The 13,642-nt window shown below is 38.8% G+C and overlaps 1 protein-coding gene across 1 annotated transcript; it reads left to right on the top strand.

The window, feature by feature from the left end:
- The first annotated feature begins 5,899 nt into the window (after positions 1-5,899).
- Positions 5,900-7,018, top strand: LOC102506933 (olfactory receptor 1L8). The gene has a single exon (XM_006189115.2). It carries the CDS (start codon positions 5,900-5,902, stop codon positions 6,842-6,844), a length of 945 nt encoding a protein of 314 aa, XP_006189177.2. The 3' UTR covers positions 6,845-7,018.
- The last annotated feature ends 6,624 nt before the right edge of the window (positions 7,019-13,642 follow it).

Raw genomic sequence — 13,642 nt, 5'->3', positions numbered from 1 at the left:
AGTGATTAGAAAAAGAAATAAAAGGCATTCAAATCAGAAAAGAAGTGTCTCTGTTTGCGGAGAACATGATAATATATACAGAAAATTTTAGACTCCAAAAAACTGTTAGAATAGATAAACAAATTTAGTAAAGTTGCAGGATAAAAATCAGCATACAAAAATCCGTTGCATTTCTATAAGGAAAAACCTCCTTGACATTGATCTTAGCAATGATTTTATAGATATAACACCCAAAGCACAAGCAACAAAAGCAAAACAAACGAACAAACAAATTTAAAAGACAATTGGGACTACAAGACTACATCGAACTAAAAAGCTTTCATATAGCAAAACAGTTATCAACAAAATGAAAAGACATCCTACAGAATGGAGAAAAATATTAGCAAACTACATATCTGATAAGGGGTTAATATCCAAAATATATATAAGAAACTCATACAAATCAATATCAAAAAATAAAAATTTAACTAAAAAACAGTCAAAGGACCTGAACAGACATTTTTCCAAAGAAGATATTCAAATGGCCAACAGGTACATGAAAAGGAGCTTAACATCGTTAACCATCAGGAAATGCAAAATCACAAGGAGAGATCACCACATCCCTGTTAGAATGGCTATTATCAAAAAGTCAAGAGATAAAAAGAGTTGGGGATGATGTGGAGAAAAAGGAACCCTGGGCACTGTTGGTAGGAATGTAAATTAGGACAGGCACTAAGGAAAACAATATGGAGGCACCATATGATCCAGCAATCCTACTTCTGGGTATATTATACATCCTAAAGAAATGAAATCACTATGTCAGACAGATATCTGAACCACTGGAGCTTTATAAATAGCCAAGACATGGAAACAACCTAAATGTCCATCAATGGATGAGTGGATTAAAAAAATGTGAATATTACTGGAATATTATTCAGCCATAAAAATGAAACCCTGCCATTTGTAACAACATATTGAAACATATGCTAAGTGAAATAAGTCAGAGAAAGACAAATACCACATGATCTCATTTATATGTGCAATATAAGAAAAATAACTCGGAGTAGATTGGTGGTTGCCAGGAGCGAGCAGTCCTGGGTGGGAAAAATGACTGAAGGTAGTCAAAGGGATGAAAAACTTGGGGGATGTAATTTACAGCCTGGGGACTATAGCTAACAAGACTGTGTTGTATATTTGAAAGCTGCTAAGACAATAGATTTTCAAAGTTTTCACTACAAAAAAAAGTAGTTGTAACTATGTGAGGTGATGGATATGTTAAATAACATTGTTGAGTAATCTTTTTGCAATAAATGCAGATATAAAATCTTTATGTTGTATACTTTAAACTTACATAATGTCATATAAGTGGAAATAAGTAAATAAATGAATATTTGTTGAATGAATGAATAGAAGGAAGGAAGGCCACATGAATAGTACATGGAGGAAGCGGGACTAAAACCCAGGGCTCTCCGTCTCCATTGTATTTACTCTTAATATCTAGATCAAATGTTTAAAATTAAACTCAAGGCTAAGGGAAAAGACACTTGTATGTTGTGTGAGACAGCAGTTCCATCTGAGGGCAGAGGCAGAATGTGTTTTATTTCCTGTAACATGGTTGTGAACGTTGTTCACCATAATACACAATATTCTCTATACAAAATTCAAAAGGAGATTTTCTCTCTGATTTTAGTGCCAGGAAGAGTTGTTAGCCTCACTTTTCAGATGCAGTAACTAAGGTTCTTAGAGGCTAAGTAACTTGTTAAAAGCAAACACTAATTGACAAAGCCAGCATTCCAATAAATATCACTTTTCCTAAACACTAAACCTTAAAACACTGCTCTGAGCCTAAACAATGAAATACAAACATTACTTTCTCCAAAGCCCATTTGCTACATATGACAGTAACCTTTGCCTGACCTTGTGTGTTAAACGTACATAAACTAACATTAACCTAAACCCACGTAGAAAAATACCTAATCCACATGCCTCTCCAGACATACACACCATTGATCTACCCCACTGAATCCATGAAAACTGAAACCTCCCTGAGGTTTCAGTGACTTATGATCTGCCTGATTCTAGAATACACCTTGGTCCACATCTGAATCCCCCAAAATAAAAATATTCACCCACATAAGTATTTGTCCACCCTTGATAACCCACAGCTGAGGAAACTGAAGCACGCCCTGGAGATGCTGAGGGAGGCTACGCAGCTCTGAGGTTAGCCCCGGCGTCTAAACAGGAGGTCCCCTTCTCCCCATGGAGTCAGCTCTGTGGCCTGTGATTCCCAGTCTGCTCTCTGCCTACAGAGATCCCAGGACAAACTCCCCTGAGAGGTCATCACATCACAACTCCCGCAGCCTAACAGGTGCCCCCGAGCCCAGCAGAGCAGACCTGAGGCTCATGAGAAGCTGGCTGGGCTTCCACAGTCAGGAGAGCCCTCCCGCTTGAGTCCCGGCATCTCTGCCTCCTGAGATCCAGAGCCCGGAGAAGCGGCAGTGTGCTGGGGACCAGGCGTTAGGGAAGAAATGGGGGTTGATGCCAAGGCAGGGAAACCTGTTACCCCTTTGGAGTAGTACCTCAGCTCCTCCCTTCTTGCTTCTCTCCTTTCAGTCAGCCCGGATTTCATGGGAGACACATGAGGAAGCTGAGCTTTGGCTGAGAAGCAGACTAGGACCTGATGAACAGATGTGGTGCAGATCACCTTCTGGAGAGGCTGGGAAGGGAAGAAAAGCATCTGGATGTGGAGGTGAGTTCCGTAAGCTGGCCACCCATTTACTCCAACCCGGTTTGGAACCTTATTCTTTTCTCCTCAATAGTTTCAAGTAATTCATGGATTGAGAAGTCATAAGGTCCAAGTAAAACTTTCCGTCTGCCATTTGGTTTCAAGTCCATCCAGTTTGACCTCCAGGCTACCTATACCATTTGTTTTGCTGGAAGCAAAACCCATTAGGAGGAAAGAAAAGACAAATAACTATTGTATTCCCAGCCTCATCCACTCACCCTGTGCTTTTAGCATGGTTCTTCCTGACTCTCAGATCTGAAACCTTCCTCCTGTTTTCTAGTCATCAGGATGGGGGTTCCTCATTCCTGAGACCTGGAGCATCCAATCTCATTAATTCATCATCATAGCTCCACTAATTTTTGTATTCCACATTCCCCAGGCAGCCCTTTCACAAATGACATTTTTTAATATTAACCTGTGTTTGATCAATTCTTTTACAGACTCGGTATTTCACTTGTAATTCATAAGACATCAGGAATCAGCTTGTGAGCAGGTGATGGAAGACAAATCAAACCCCTACTGTTTGTCTTCAGTCCAGGGCGCTGTCCACGGCATGACCACAGCTGCACACACCAGACACGCCCCGGTCATGCATGGCCCATTTTTCCTGCCAGACTTTGGCCAATTAATCATGGATAGTCAAACCTTCAAATTCCACCATCTCTACAACACAGAAAGATAGATCACTTCGCTTGCAACCACAAGGATAGATTCTGACTATAGGAAAAGAAAGCTTGTCAGTTAAGGAGGATAGAAGAGTAATTCATGTAGGAAATTATCAGAATGAGGAAAACAGTGCCTGTGCCTTGACTGTGAGAGACAATAAAAATACCAAAACTAGAGGAGTTTGAGAGTATGAGCTTAGAGTCAGCTTGGAGTTCAAATCCTGATTGCTATTCACTCCCTTAGTGACCTTGAGCAAACCACTTCCCCTCTGTAAGTCTTAGTCTCCTGCTAACAACACATGCCTCACAGGTCCTTATCATGGGATTTAGTGAGATGCTTAGCATAAGCTTGATATGTAATACATATTCATAAATACTGGTTATGATTATTAACTTAAATTACTGATTCATTCAAATCATTCAATGGTAAACAAATATTCCTTCCATAAAATCTTGCAAAATTCTGAAATTAGCCTGACAATTTGGCAGTGAGGGATATGGTATTTTATGCATGTGAATAACTGATTTTGAGAACATCTAGAAATAGCAGATAAGGGAAGGTGACACGGGGACTGATGAGATCAACAGCTTCTCCTGAGAGTTTTCAATATGCTTCTCTCTCTTATAAATGTTTTCAATGTGTTATCTCACTAAATCCTCATGAGGGGGCCATATAGCTCAAGTGGTAGAGTGCATGCTTAGCATTCACAAGGCCCTGGGTTCAATCCCCAGCACCTCCTCTAAAAATAAATAAGCAAACCTAATTACCTCCTCCACAAAATATTAAAAAATATGTATATAAATAAATCTTCATGAGAATGTGGCTATTTATGTTCAATATTACATATGAGGAAACTGAGATTTAAAGATGTGCAATAACTTACAACTAAAATGTAAGCATTCGAATGTTAAGTGAATTAATATATTAATTTATCAATGTTAAATTAATATATAAATTAATATATAAGAATTTTAAAATGCATTAAAAATTCCAGGGTAATAGGACTATTTAAACTCTGTGAAAGTATATATACTGCCTCTAAAAAATTATTTTAAACACCTTGGTATTATAAATATGTTCCTTGTAGAGATTTTTATGGTAATCAAGAATATGTAAATAACTAATGTCTCAAAGTCTGAAAATCCCTATGTAATCTGTAATTCACAAGGTATGGATGAATAGGCTGACCCTACGAAACTGATTTAAAGCACTTTCAAAAAGCATTTTACTGATGCAAGATCTCTCATTACAGAATATTTTGTAGTATCAGGAAACAGAGGCCAAAAGAAAAAGGACACTATGAACTCATCTACAAAACAAAAACAGACTCATTGACATAGTGAGCAATCTTACGGTTACCAGGGAAAGGGAGTGAGAAGGGATAAATTTGGGAGTTTGAGATTTACAAATAGTAGCCACTATATATAAAAATAAATTTAAAAAAATAAAGTTTCTTCTGTATAGCACAGAAAAAAAAAAACAGAGGCCATTTTGATGTCCATCACTAGGTAACTGGATATGACTTGGAAAAAAGCATAGAAGATAGATAGATAGATAGATAGATAGATAGATAGATAGATAGATAGATATGTATCTCATAGATATTTTTGGGTAAATGTATGAAAGAGGAGTTTTTAAAACAGGAATTGAATAGCCAGCAAAGGATGCCCATCCTGTACAAATGTGATTTAGGACAGGGGATTAAAGAAAGGAAAAACAACTGCAAAACAGGGGAGACTTGCACACACTGATGATGACAGCAGCCCATGAGTGGAGGAGGAGGACCCTCTCTCATTCTGTGCCCAGAGGAGGAAAATAACACTGTTGAACTGGATTCAGCATTTCTCCTAGATTTGCCCTATTGGTTATTGGGACAAACCCTTATTTGTTTCCAAGACATGCAAAGATGAACTCTAGTGTTATACAACTGAATTTGCTTTGATAAGGAATGAGTGTCCTGTGACTTCGCTATCTAAAATACCTCCACCCTCCACTCCTCAGCCATCTCCATCCTTATACTGCTCTATTTTGTTAACAAAATTTATCCCTACCTGATATTATATTGCATATTTCTTGGTTGCTGATCTGTCTTCCAAACTAGAACATGAGCTACCCAAAGCAAAAGATTTCTCTGTTTTATTGCTATGTTCCCAGCATGGAGACAGTGCCTTTCTCAGAATAAGAGCTAATGAACTTCAATCAGAGAGGGCCACCTCTGATGATTTCTAAAGGAAAACTCTCCTTCTGTCTCTCTAGCTTTCAGTACAAGGCCCTTACAATGCCAGTGGACCTGGGAATGGAAGATGAAATCAAGGACCATGAGGTTGACAAGCGGTCCCTGCACAACTGCTCATTGTGACAAAATAGAGGAAACAAAGACCTGCTGGCTTCTCAGGATTAGGTTATGGAATTGGAACATGTAAAATAAATTTTAAAAAAAGCTTCTTGTATATAACTAGACCCAAGTCAATGGAAAGAGTCAACCAAACCAGCAGTGTCTCTGAATTCATCCTCCTGGGACTCTCCTCCCGGCCTGAGGACCAGATGCCACTCTTTATCCTCTTCCTCACCATGTACCTCATCACAATAATAGGGAACCTGCTCATCATCCTGGCCATCCGCTCTGACCCCCAGCTCAAGACCCCCATGTATTTCTTCTTGAGTTTCTTGTCTTTCACTAATATTTGCTTCACAACGACCATCGTCCCCAGAATGCTGGTGAACTTCGTGTCAGGGAAGACCATCTCCTATGCTGGGTGTCTGACCCAGATGTATTTTATATATGCTTTGGGCAACACTGACAGCTGCCTTCTAGCAGTCATGGCCTTTGACCGCTATGTGGCCATCTGTGACCCCTTCCACTATGTCACCGTCATGAGCCACCACTGCTGTGTCCTCCTGGTGGCCTTGTCCTGCTCATTGCCTCACCTCCACTCACTCCTACACACACTTCTGCTGAATCAGCTCAACTTCTGTGACTCTAATGTTATCCACCACTTTCTCTGCGACCTCAGCCCTCTGATGAAATTGTCCTGCTCCTCCACATTTGTCAATGAAATTGTGATAATGATTGAAGGATCTGTTTTTGTGGTGACCCCCTTTCTATTCATTGCTTTCTCTTATACGCAAATCCTCATCACTGTTTTCAACATTCCTTCAGCTGCTGGGAAACGCAAAGCCTTCTCCACTTGCGGTTCTCACCTCACTGTGGTAACACTCTTTTATGGAAGCATCTTCTATGTCTATTTACAGCCCGTGTCCACCTACACCGTCAGGGACCACATGGCAACGATTGTCTACACAGTTCTGTCCTCCATGCTCAACCCTTTCATCTACAGCCTGAGAAACAAAGACCTGAAGCAGGGCCTGAGGAAGCTGATGGGCAGGAGGAAACCCCAGGCAGCACCCTCTTGATGAACACACAGTGGAACTGGCTCCACTTAACTCTGGTTTCTATTGGATCTTGGTGAGCAATCAAGCTCTTGGAGGTCAGCATTTTTAAGCCATGGGAGACAAGGCTATTTCTACTGTGGGCAGGCACATCCATTGATGACGGCCCACCAGTTGGCCTTGTCTCTGCTTAACTCATAATCCTCTTCCCTTACTATTTCCCCTCTTTCTTATGAAAATTCATGACATCTCATCTTCCAAATACTGCTTTAAACTAACCCTTTCCCCACAGATATTTTCTCAACAAATGTCTCTCTCTTTAAGGCTTATCCTCCAAATGCCTTCACATTTCAATATACTGCTAAAAATCATGAGTTAATTTATAATGGTTGAATGGTCTGCAAACTTTTGAAAGGGGAAAGAAATAAAGAAGACAGGGAATAGCAGGGAAAGGAGGCAGAGTACATTTTAGCTAATTTTCTTGTTTTGAGGATTTTTTAAAAATTAATTCCTCACTTTTCTCTTTCAAAAATTTTTTCTTGTTTAGAACTTAACTTTTCACTTTTTCGCTTCTCTCTGCTTTCTATTTCTCCTTTATTATATTGCTATGGCTTTATTTATTTTCAGTTTCCTCACTTTTTTAACCAGTTAAAAATTGCAAATGATCAGAAAGAACAAGAACAAAGAAAGTATCCATCCCACACTGGAGATGTTGAAACCTTTCTTACCTTCATCCATCTCTAAAGCTGTATGTTTAATACTTATTCTAGAAACTCCAACTCTTAAGTGACTAATTTGTAGAAATATTATCATAAGTGTATATTGGGTACTTAGATTTTATTTTAGTGAAGTTTAATTTAATAAAGTTATTTAGTGGGTTTACAGCAAATAAAAATTGGCAAAAACCTAAAATCCTCTCAAAAGGAAATAGAGAAATTAGTTATGATCCATTATATAGACTGTAGCAATATGCAGCGGGCTGAAAAAATCAAACAGATCTCTATTACTCCCTTCAAAAGCCATTAAGTAGAAAAATCAAGATGTAGAACAATGTATAAAAATATAAATCATTATATTTTAAAAAATTTTATCTATCTATCTTTCTCTAATATATGTATAGTCACTGGAGTAAGAAAAAAGTGCAGGGGAGGAGACAGGAGAGAGCTTCCACTTCTTTATCCATATTTGTAACGTCTAAATTTGAGCAAATAAATATCTATAGCTCATGGAATTTTAAACTGTTAAGAAATCAGATAACCAGTGCAATGGTGAATGACTTTCTTTGTAAGATGCCAGCTGAAGAGAAGCTTTTTAGGGTGCTCGCAAATCTGAAAAATATCATTATGGCTTTTCACTTGAATGATAATTTAATAGCATATAGCATTCCGGGTACCAAAATTTTGGAACTTTAAAAGCATAGTTCAGTGTTCTATTGCATCAAGTGTTTCCACTGAGAAACAGGAAGTCTTTGCAATGTGCTTCGTGATCCCCTTCCCTCACCACAGTCTGAAGACCCTGCACCAAACCTGGTCACGCTGCCCCTGCTTAGGCTTTAGGAGATCGGATCCTGATTCCACTCCCTTTTCCAAGCCTGAGCACGGGAGTCTAGTCACTGTCCTTGAAAACAGACAGCCAGTTCTAAAATGTGAATGGAAATGAAACGATCTTGAACAGCCAAGACAATCCTGAAGAAAAATCATAAAGTTGGAGGACACATTATCAAATCTCAAGACTTACTACAAAGCTAAAGTAATCAATATGTGTAATATTTGTATAAGAACACAGAAATAGATCAATGTAACAGAATAGAGAACCCAGAGATAAATATTTATTTCTATATGCATTTAATTTTTGGCAAAGTGCCAATGTGGTTTAATGGGAAGAGAAGGATTCATCCAATACGTTAAGCAGGAGCAACTGGATAAGCACACAGAAAACAATTAAACCTGCCCCCTCACTCCATGTCATGTGCAAAAATTAATTCAGAAGGGTTCATTGACCAAAATGTGAGGAATAGAACTTTAAATTTCTTGAAGAAAACAGAAAAATATATGTAAATGTATTTATGACCTTGAGATGAATGACGTTTCCTAGGTCTGGAAACAAAAAGGACTAATTACAAAAGAACACTTTTAAAATTAGCTTTCATCAAAGTTTAAAACTTCTGCTCACCAGAAGAAACCTTAAGAAAATGAAAAGGGAAAAAATATTCACAATGCATATATCTGACAAAAGACATATCCAGAATATACATAATTTTCCTTTTTTAAATTTAGTTTTTATTTTATTTCTTGGGCAGAGGTAATTAGTTTAATTTAATTTAAATTAATTAATTAATTATTTTAAAGGAGGTACTGGGGATCGAACCCAGGACCACATGCATGCTAAGCATGCACTCTACCATTTTGAGCTACCCCCTCCCCTTAATTTTTCTATTTGCAACAACTTGCATGGATTTGGAAAGTATTATGCTAAGTGAAATAAGTCAGGGAAAGACAAATATTGTATTATATCATTTATATGTGAAATCTAAAAAATAAAGCAAACTAGTGAATATAACAAAAAAGAAGAAAAATTAAAGACTCATAGATATAGAAAAGAAACTAGTGGTTCCCAGTGAGGAGAGGGAAGGGGCGAGGGGCAAGATAGGGGTAAGGGATTAAGAGATACAAAAAAAAAAACAAGTAAGCTACAAAGATATATTATACATAACAGGGAATACAGCCAATATTTTATGACTATAAATGGAGTATAACCTTTAAAAATTGTGAATTACTATGTTACACACCCAAAACTTACATAATGTTGTACATCAACTATATCTCAATTTTAAAGATTAAAAAAAAAAAAAGAAATTCACTAGGAGAGTAGATTTTCAAAGTTCTCATCAAAAAAAATAAACAAAAAGTTGTAACTCTGTGAGGTTATGGGTGTGTTAACTAACATGATTTTGCAGTAAATACAGATATCAGATCATTGTGTTGCATAACTTAACGTTACACAACGTTATATGTCAATCATCTCAGTAAAGCTGGAAATAAATAAATAAACAAATATTTGCTGAATGAATGAATAGAAACAAGAGAAAGACAAAGGCCACGTGAAGAGGAAGAGTACAGGAGGCAGGACTCCAACGCAGGGCTCTCTGTCTCTGCAGTACTTACTCTTTTTTAAAAAATTAATTCATCGAAAGCTTTAATAAGACCGTCTTGCCCATGCTAAATACTTTCAGGGACTGCTGGGTAGCTGAACCTTTGAGATGCAGTACTTACTCTTAATAAGAAGATTAAATTTTTTGAATTCATCTCAAAGCTAAGGAAGAAGGCACAGGTGTCTTGGGTGAGAGACCGTGGTTTCCTCTAAGGGCAGCAGCAGAATGGGTTTTATTTCCAATAACATCATTGTGGATGACGTTCACCACAATACACAATATTCTCTATATAAAATTCAAAAGGAAATTCTCCCTCTGGTTTTAGTGCCAGGAAGAGTTACTAACCTTATTTTTCAGATGAAGAAATGAAAGGTTTAGAGGTTAAATAACATGTTAAAAGCAACTCCTAAGCGGCAAGGTCATCTTTCTAATAAATACCTCCGTTCCTCAACACTAAACCTCAAAACACTGCTCTGAGCATAAATTCTGAAAACACATACATTATTTTTTCCAAAGCCCCATTGCTATGTGTGACAGTGACATTTCCCTGACCTTGTTCTTTAAACATATATGAACTAACAGTAACCTAACCCCACACAGACAAAAAATCTAAGACACGTGCTTCCCCAGACACTAAAATACATGCACACCATTGATCTACCCCCACTGAATCCATGAAAACTGAGAACTCCCCATAATGATTTATGACTTGCTCGATTCGAGAATATACCTTGGTCCACATCTGAATCCCCCAAAATAAAAATATTCACCCACATAAGTATCTGTCCACCCTTGATAACCCACACTTGAGGAAACTGAAGCACGCCCTGGAGATGCTGAGGGAGGCTACGCAGCTCTGAGGTTAGCCCTGGCATCTAAACAGGAGGCCCCAGGGGTCCCCTTCTCCCCTTGGAGTCAGCTGTGCAGCCTGTGATTCGCAGTCTGCTCTCTGCCTACAGAGATCCCAGGACAAACTCCCCTGAGAGGTCATCACACCACAACTCCCGCAGCCTAACAGGTGCCCCCGAGCCCAGCAGAGCAGACCTGAGGCTCATGAGAAGCTGGCTGGGCTTCCACAGTCAGGAGAGCCCTCCCGCTTGAGTCCCGGCATCTCTGCCTCCTGAGATCCGGAGCCCGGAGAAGCAGCGGTGTGCTGGGGACCAGGCGTTAGGGAAGAAATGGGGGTTGAGGCCAAGGCAGGGAAACCTGTTACCCCTTTGGAGTAGTAACTCAGCTCCTCCCTTCTTGCTTCTCTCCTTTCAGTCGGCCCCATATTTTGTGGGAGACACATGAGGAAGCTGAGCTTTGGCTGAGAAGCAGACTAGGACCTGATGAACAGATGTGGTGCAGATCACCTTCTGGAGAGGCTGGGAAAGAAAGAAAAGCATCTGGATGTGGAGGTGAGTTCCGTAAGCTGGCCACCCATTTACTCCAACCCGGTTTGAAACCTTATTCTTTTCTCCTCAATAGTTTCAAGTAATTCATGGATTGAGAAGTCATAAGGTCCAAGTAAAACTTCCGTCTGCCATTTGGTTTTAAGTCCATCCAGTTTGACCTCCAGACCACCTATACCATTTGTTTTGCTAGAAGCAAATCTCATCAGTAGAAAGAAAAGGGAAAAAAAATTGTATTCCCAGCCACATCCACTCACCCCGTGCTTTTAGAACGGTTCTTCCTGAGTCCCAGATCCAAAACCTTCCTCCTTTTTTCCTAGTCATCAGCATGTGTGTTGCAACCTGGAGCATCCAATCTCAGTAATTCACCAAATCTCCCCTTTTTGTATTCCACATTCCCCAGGCAGCCCTTTCACAAGTGACTCAGTTTTGAATATTGCTCTGTGTTTGATAAACTGCTTTACAGACATGGTATCTCACTTGTGAATCAGGAGTCAGCGTGTGAGCAGGTGATGGAGGACAAATCAAACCCCTACTGTTTGTCTTCAGTCCAGGGCACTGTCCACGGCATGACCACAGCTGCACACACCAGACACGCCCCGGTCATGCATGGCCCATTTTTTCTGCCAAACTTGGGCCAGTTAATCATGGATAGTCAAACTTCCAAATTCCACCATCTTTACAGCACAGATAGATCACCTCTCTTGCAACTACAAGGATAGTTTCTGAACATGGGGGAAGAAACATTGACAGTCAAGGGGGATAGAAGGGTAATTCATGTAAGAACCTATCAAAATGGAGAAAACAGTGCCTGTGCCTGATTGTGAGAGACAATAAAAATACCAAAACTAGAGGAGGGGTAACGTAGTGGCTAAAAGCACGAGCAACCAGAACGAGTCTGAAATCAGAGTGGGGTTCAAATCCTGATTGCTAGTCACTTCCTTAGTGACCTTGAGCAAGCCACTTCCCCTCTGTAAGCCTTAGTCTCCTCCTAACAACACGTGCCTCACAATCCCTTATTATGGGACTTAGTGGGATGCTTAGCAGAAGTGTGACATGGAATAATTTCTCAAATATATTGGTTATTATTATTAATTTTAATTCCTGATTCAGCCAAAGATCAATGCACAAATGTTTCATCCATAAAATCTTGTAAAATCATAAATTAGCCCGACAATTGAGCAGTGAGCTATGTCATGTTTTACGCATATGAATTGACGGATTTTGAAAACAGCTAGAATTAGCAGGTAAAGGAAGGTGACACTGAGAATTGAAAAGCATCAACAGCTTCTCCTGAGTGTCTACAATATACTGGTCCCTCTTCTCGGGGATTTAAATGCATTATCTCACTAAACTCTCATGAGAATGGGGACATTTGTGTCCAATAGTGCACATGAGGAAACTGAGGTTTAAAGACGTTTAGTATCTTATGACTAAAGTGTAAGCATTTATTTGTTCAATGAATCAATATATTAATAAACAATGTTGTGCTAGGCCAATGTGCATTCAACCTGTGTCAAAGAGTATGCTGCCTCTAAAGAAAGGATTTGAAATACTTTAATGATTATAAATGTGTACTTTGTAGAGATTTTTATGGTAACCAAGAATATGTAAATAACCAATGTCTCAAAATGCATAAAAATCCCTATGTAATATGTCTATTCAAAAGGTATAGACAAATAAGCTGACTCTAAAAGTTGATTTAACATACTTTTTGCATTCTTCCTTATTGAAGTATAGTCAGTTTACAATGTTGTGTCAGTTTCTGGTGAACAGCATAATGTTTCAGTCATACATAAACATGTATATCTTCCTTTTCATATTCTTTTTCATTATGGGTTACTACAAGATACTGAATATAGTTCCCATGCTCTACAGAAGAAACTTGTTTATTTTATATACAGTAGTTAGTATCTGCTATGTTCCTTGAGTCTAAAGTACTTTTTGAAAGCACTTTGCTGATAAAAGACCTCTCATTACAGAGGTTTTTGTAGCAGCAAGAAATGAAGGTTTTTTTATGTCTATTTCTGGGAAATTGGATATGACTGAAAAATCACATATATAAACATGTGTCTCATAGATATTTGTGGATAAATATACGAAAGAGGAGTTTTTAAAACAGGAATTGAATAGCCAGCAAAGGATGCCCATCCTGTACAAATGTGATTTAGGACAGGGGGTTAAAGAAAGGAAAAACAACTGCAAAACAGGGGAGATTTGCACACACTGATGATGACAGCAGCCCATGAGTGGAGGAGGAGGACCCTCTCTCATTCT

Source organism: Camelus ferus, chromosome 4 (assembly GCF_009834535.1).
Source record: "Camelus ferus isolate YT-003-E chromosome 4, BCGSAC_Cfer_1.0, whole genome shotgun sequence".
NCBI classification, from domain to species: Eukaryota; Metazoa; Chordata; class Mammalia; order Artiodactyla; family Camelidae; genus Camelus; species Camelus ferus.
This window is presented reverse-complemented; position numbering and strand designations above follow the sequence as displayed.

Bases quoted from the DNA above. Each gene is read 5' to 3' on its own strand.
- LOC102506933 (XM_006189115.2), top strand. From the start codon at position 5,900: ATGGAAAGAGTCAACCAAACCAGCAGTGTCTCTGAATTCATCCTCCTG.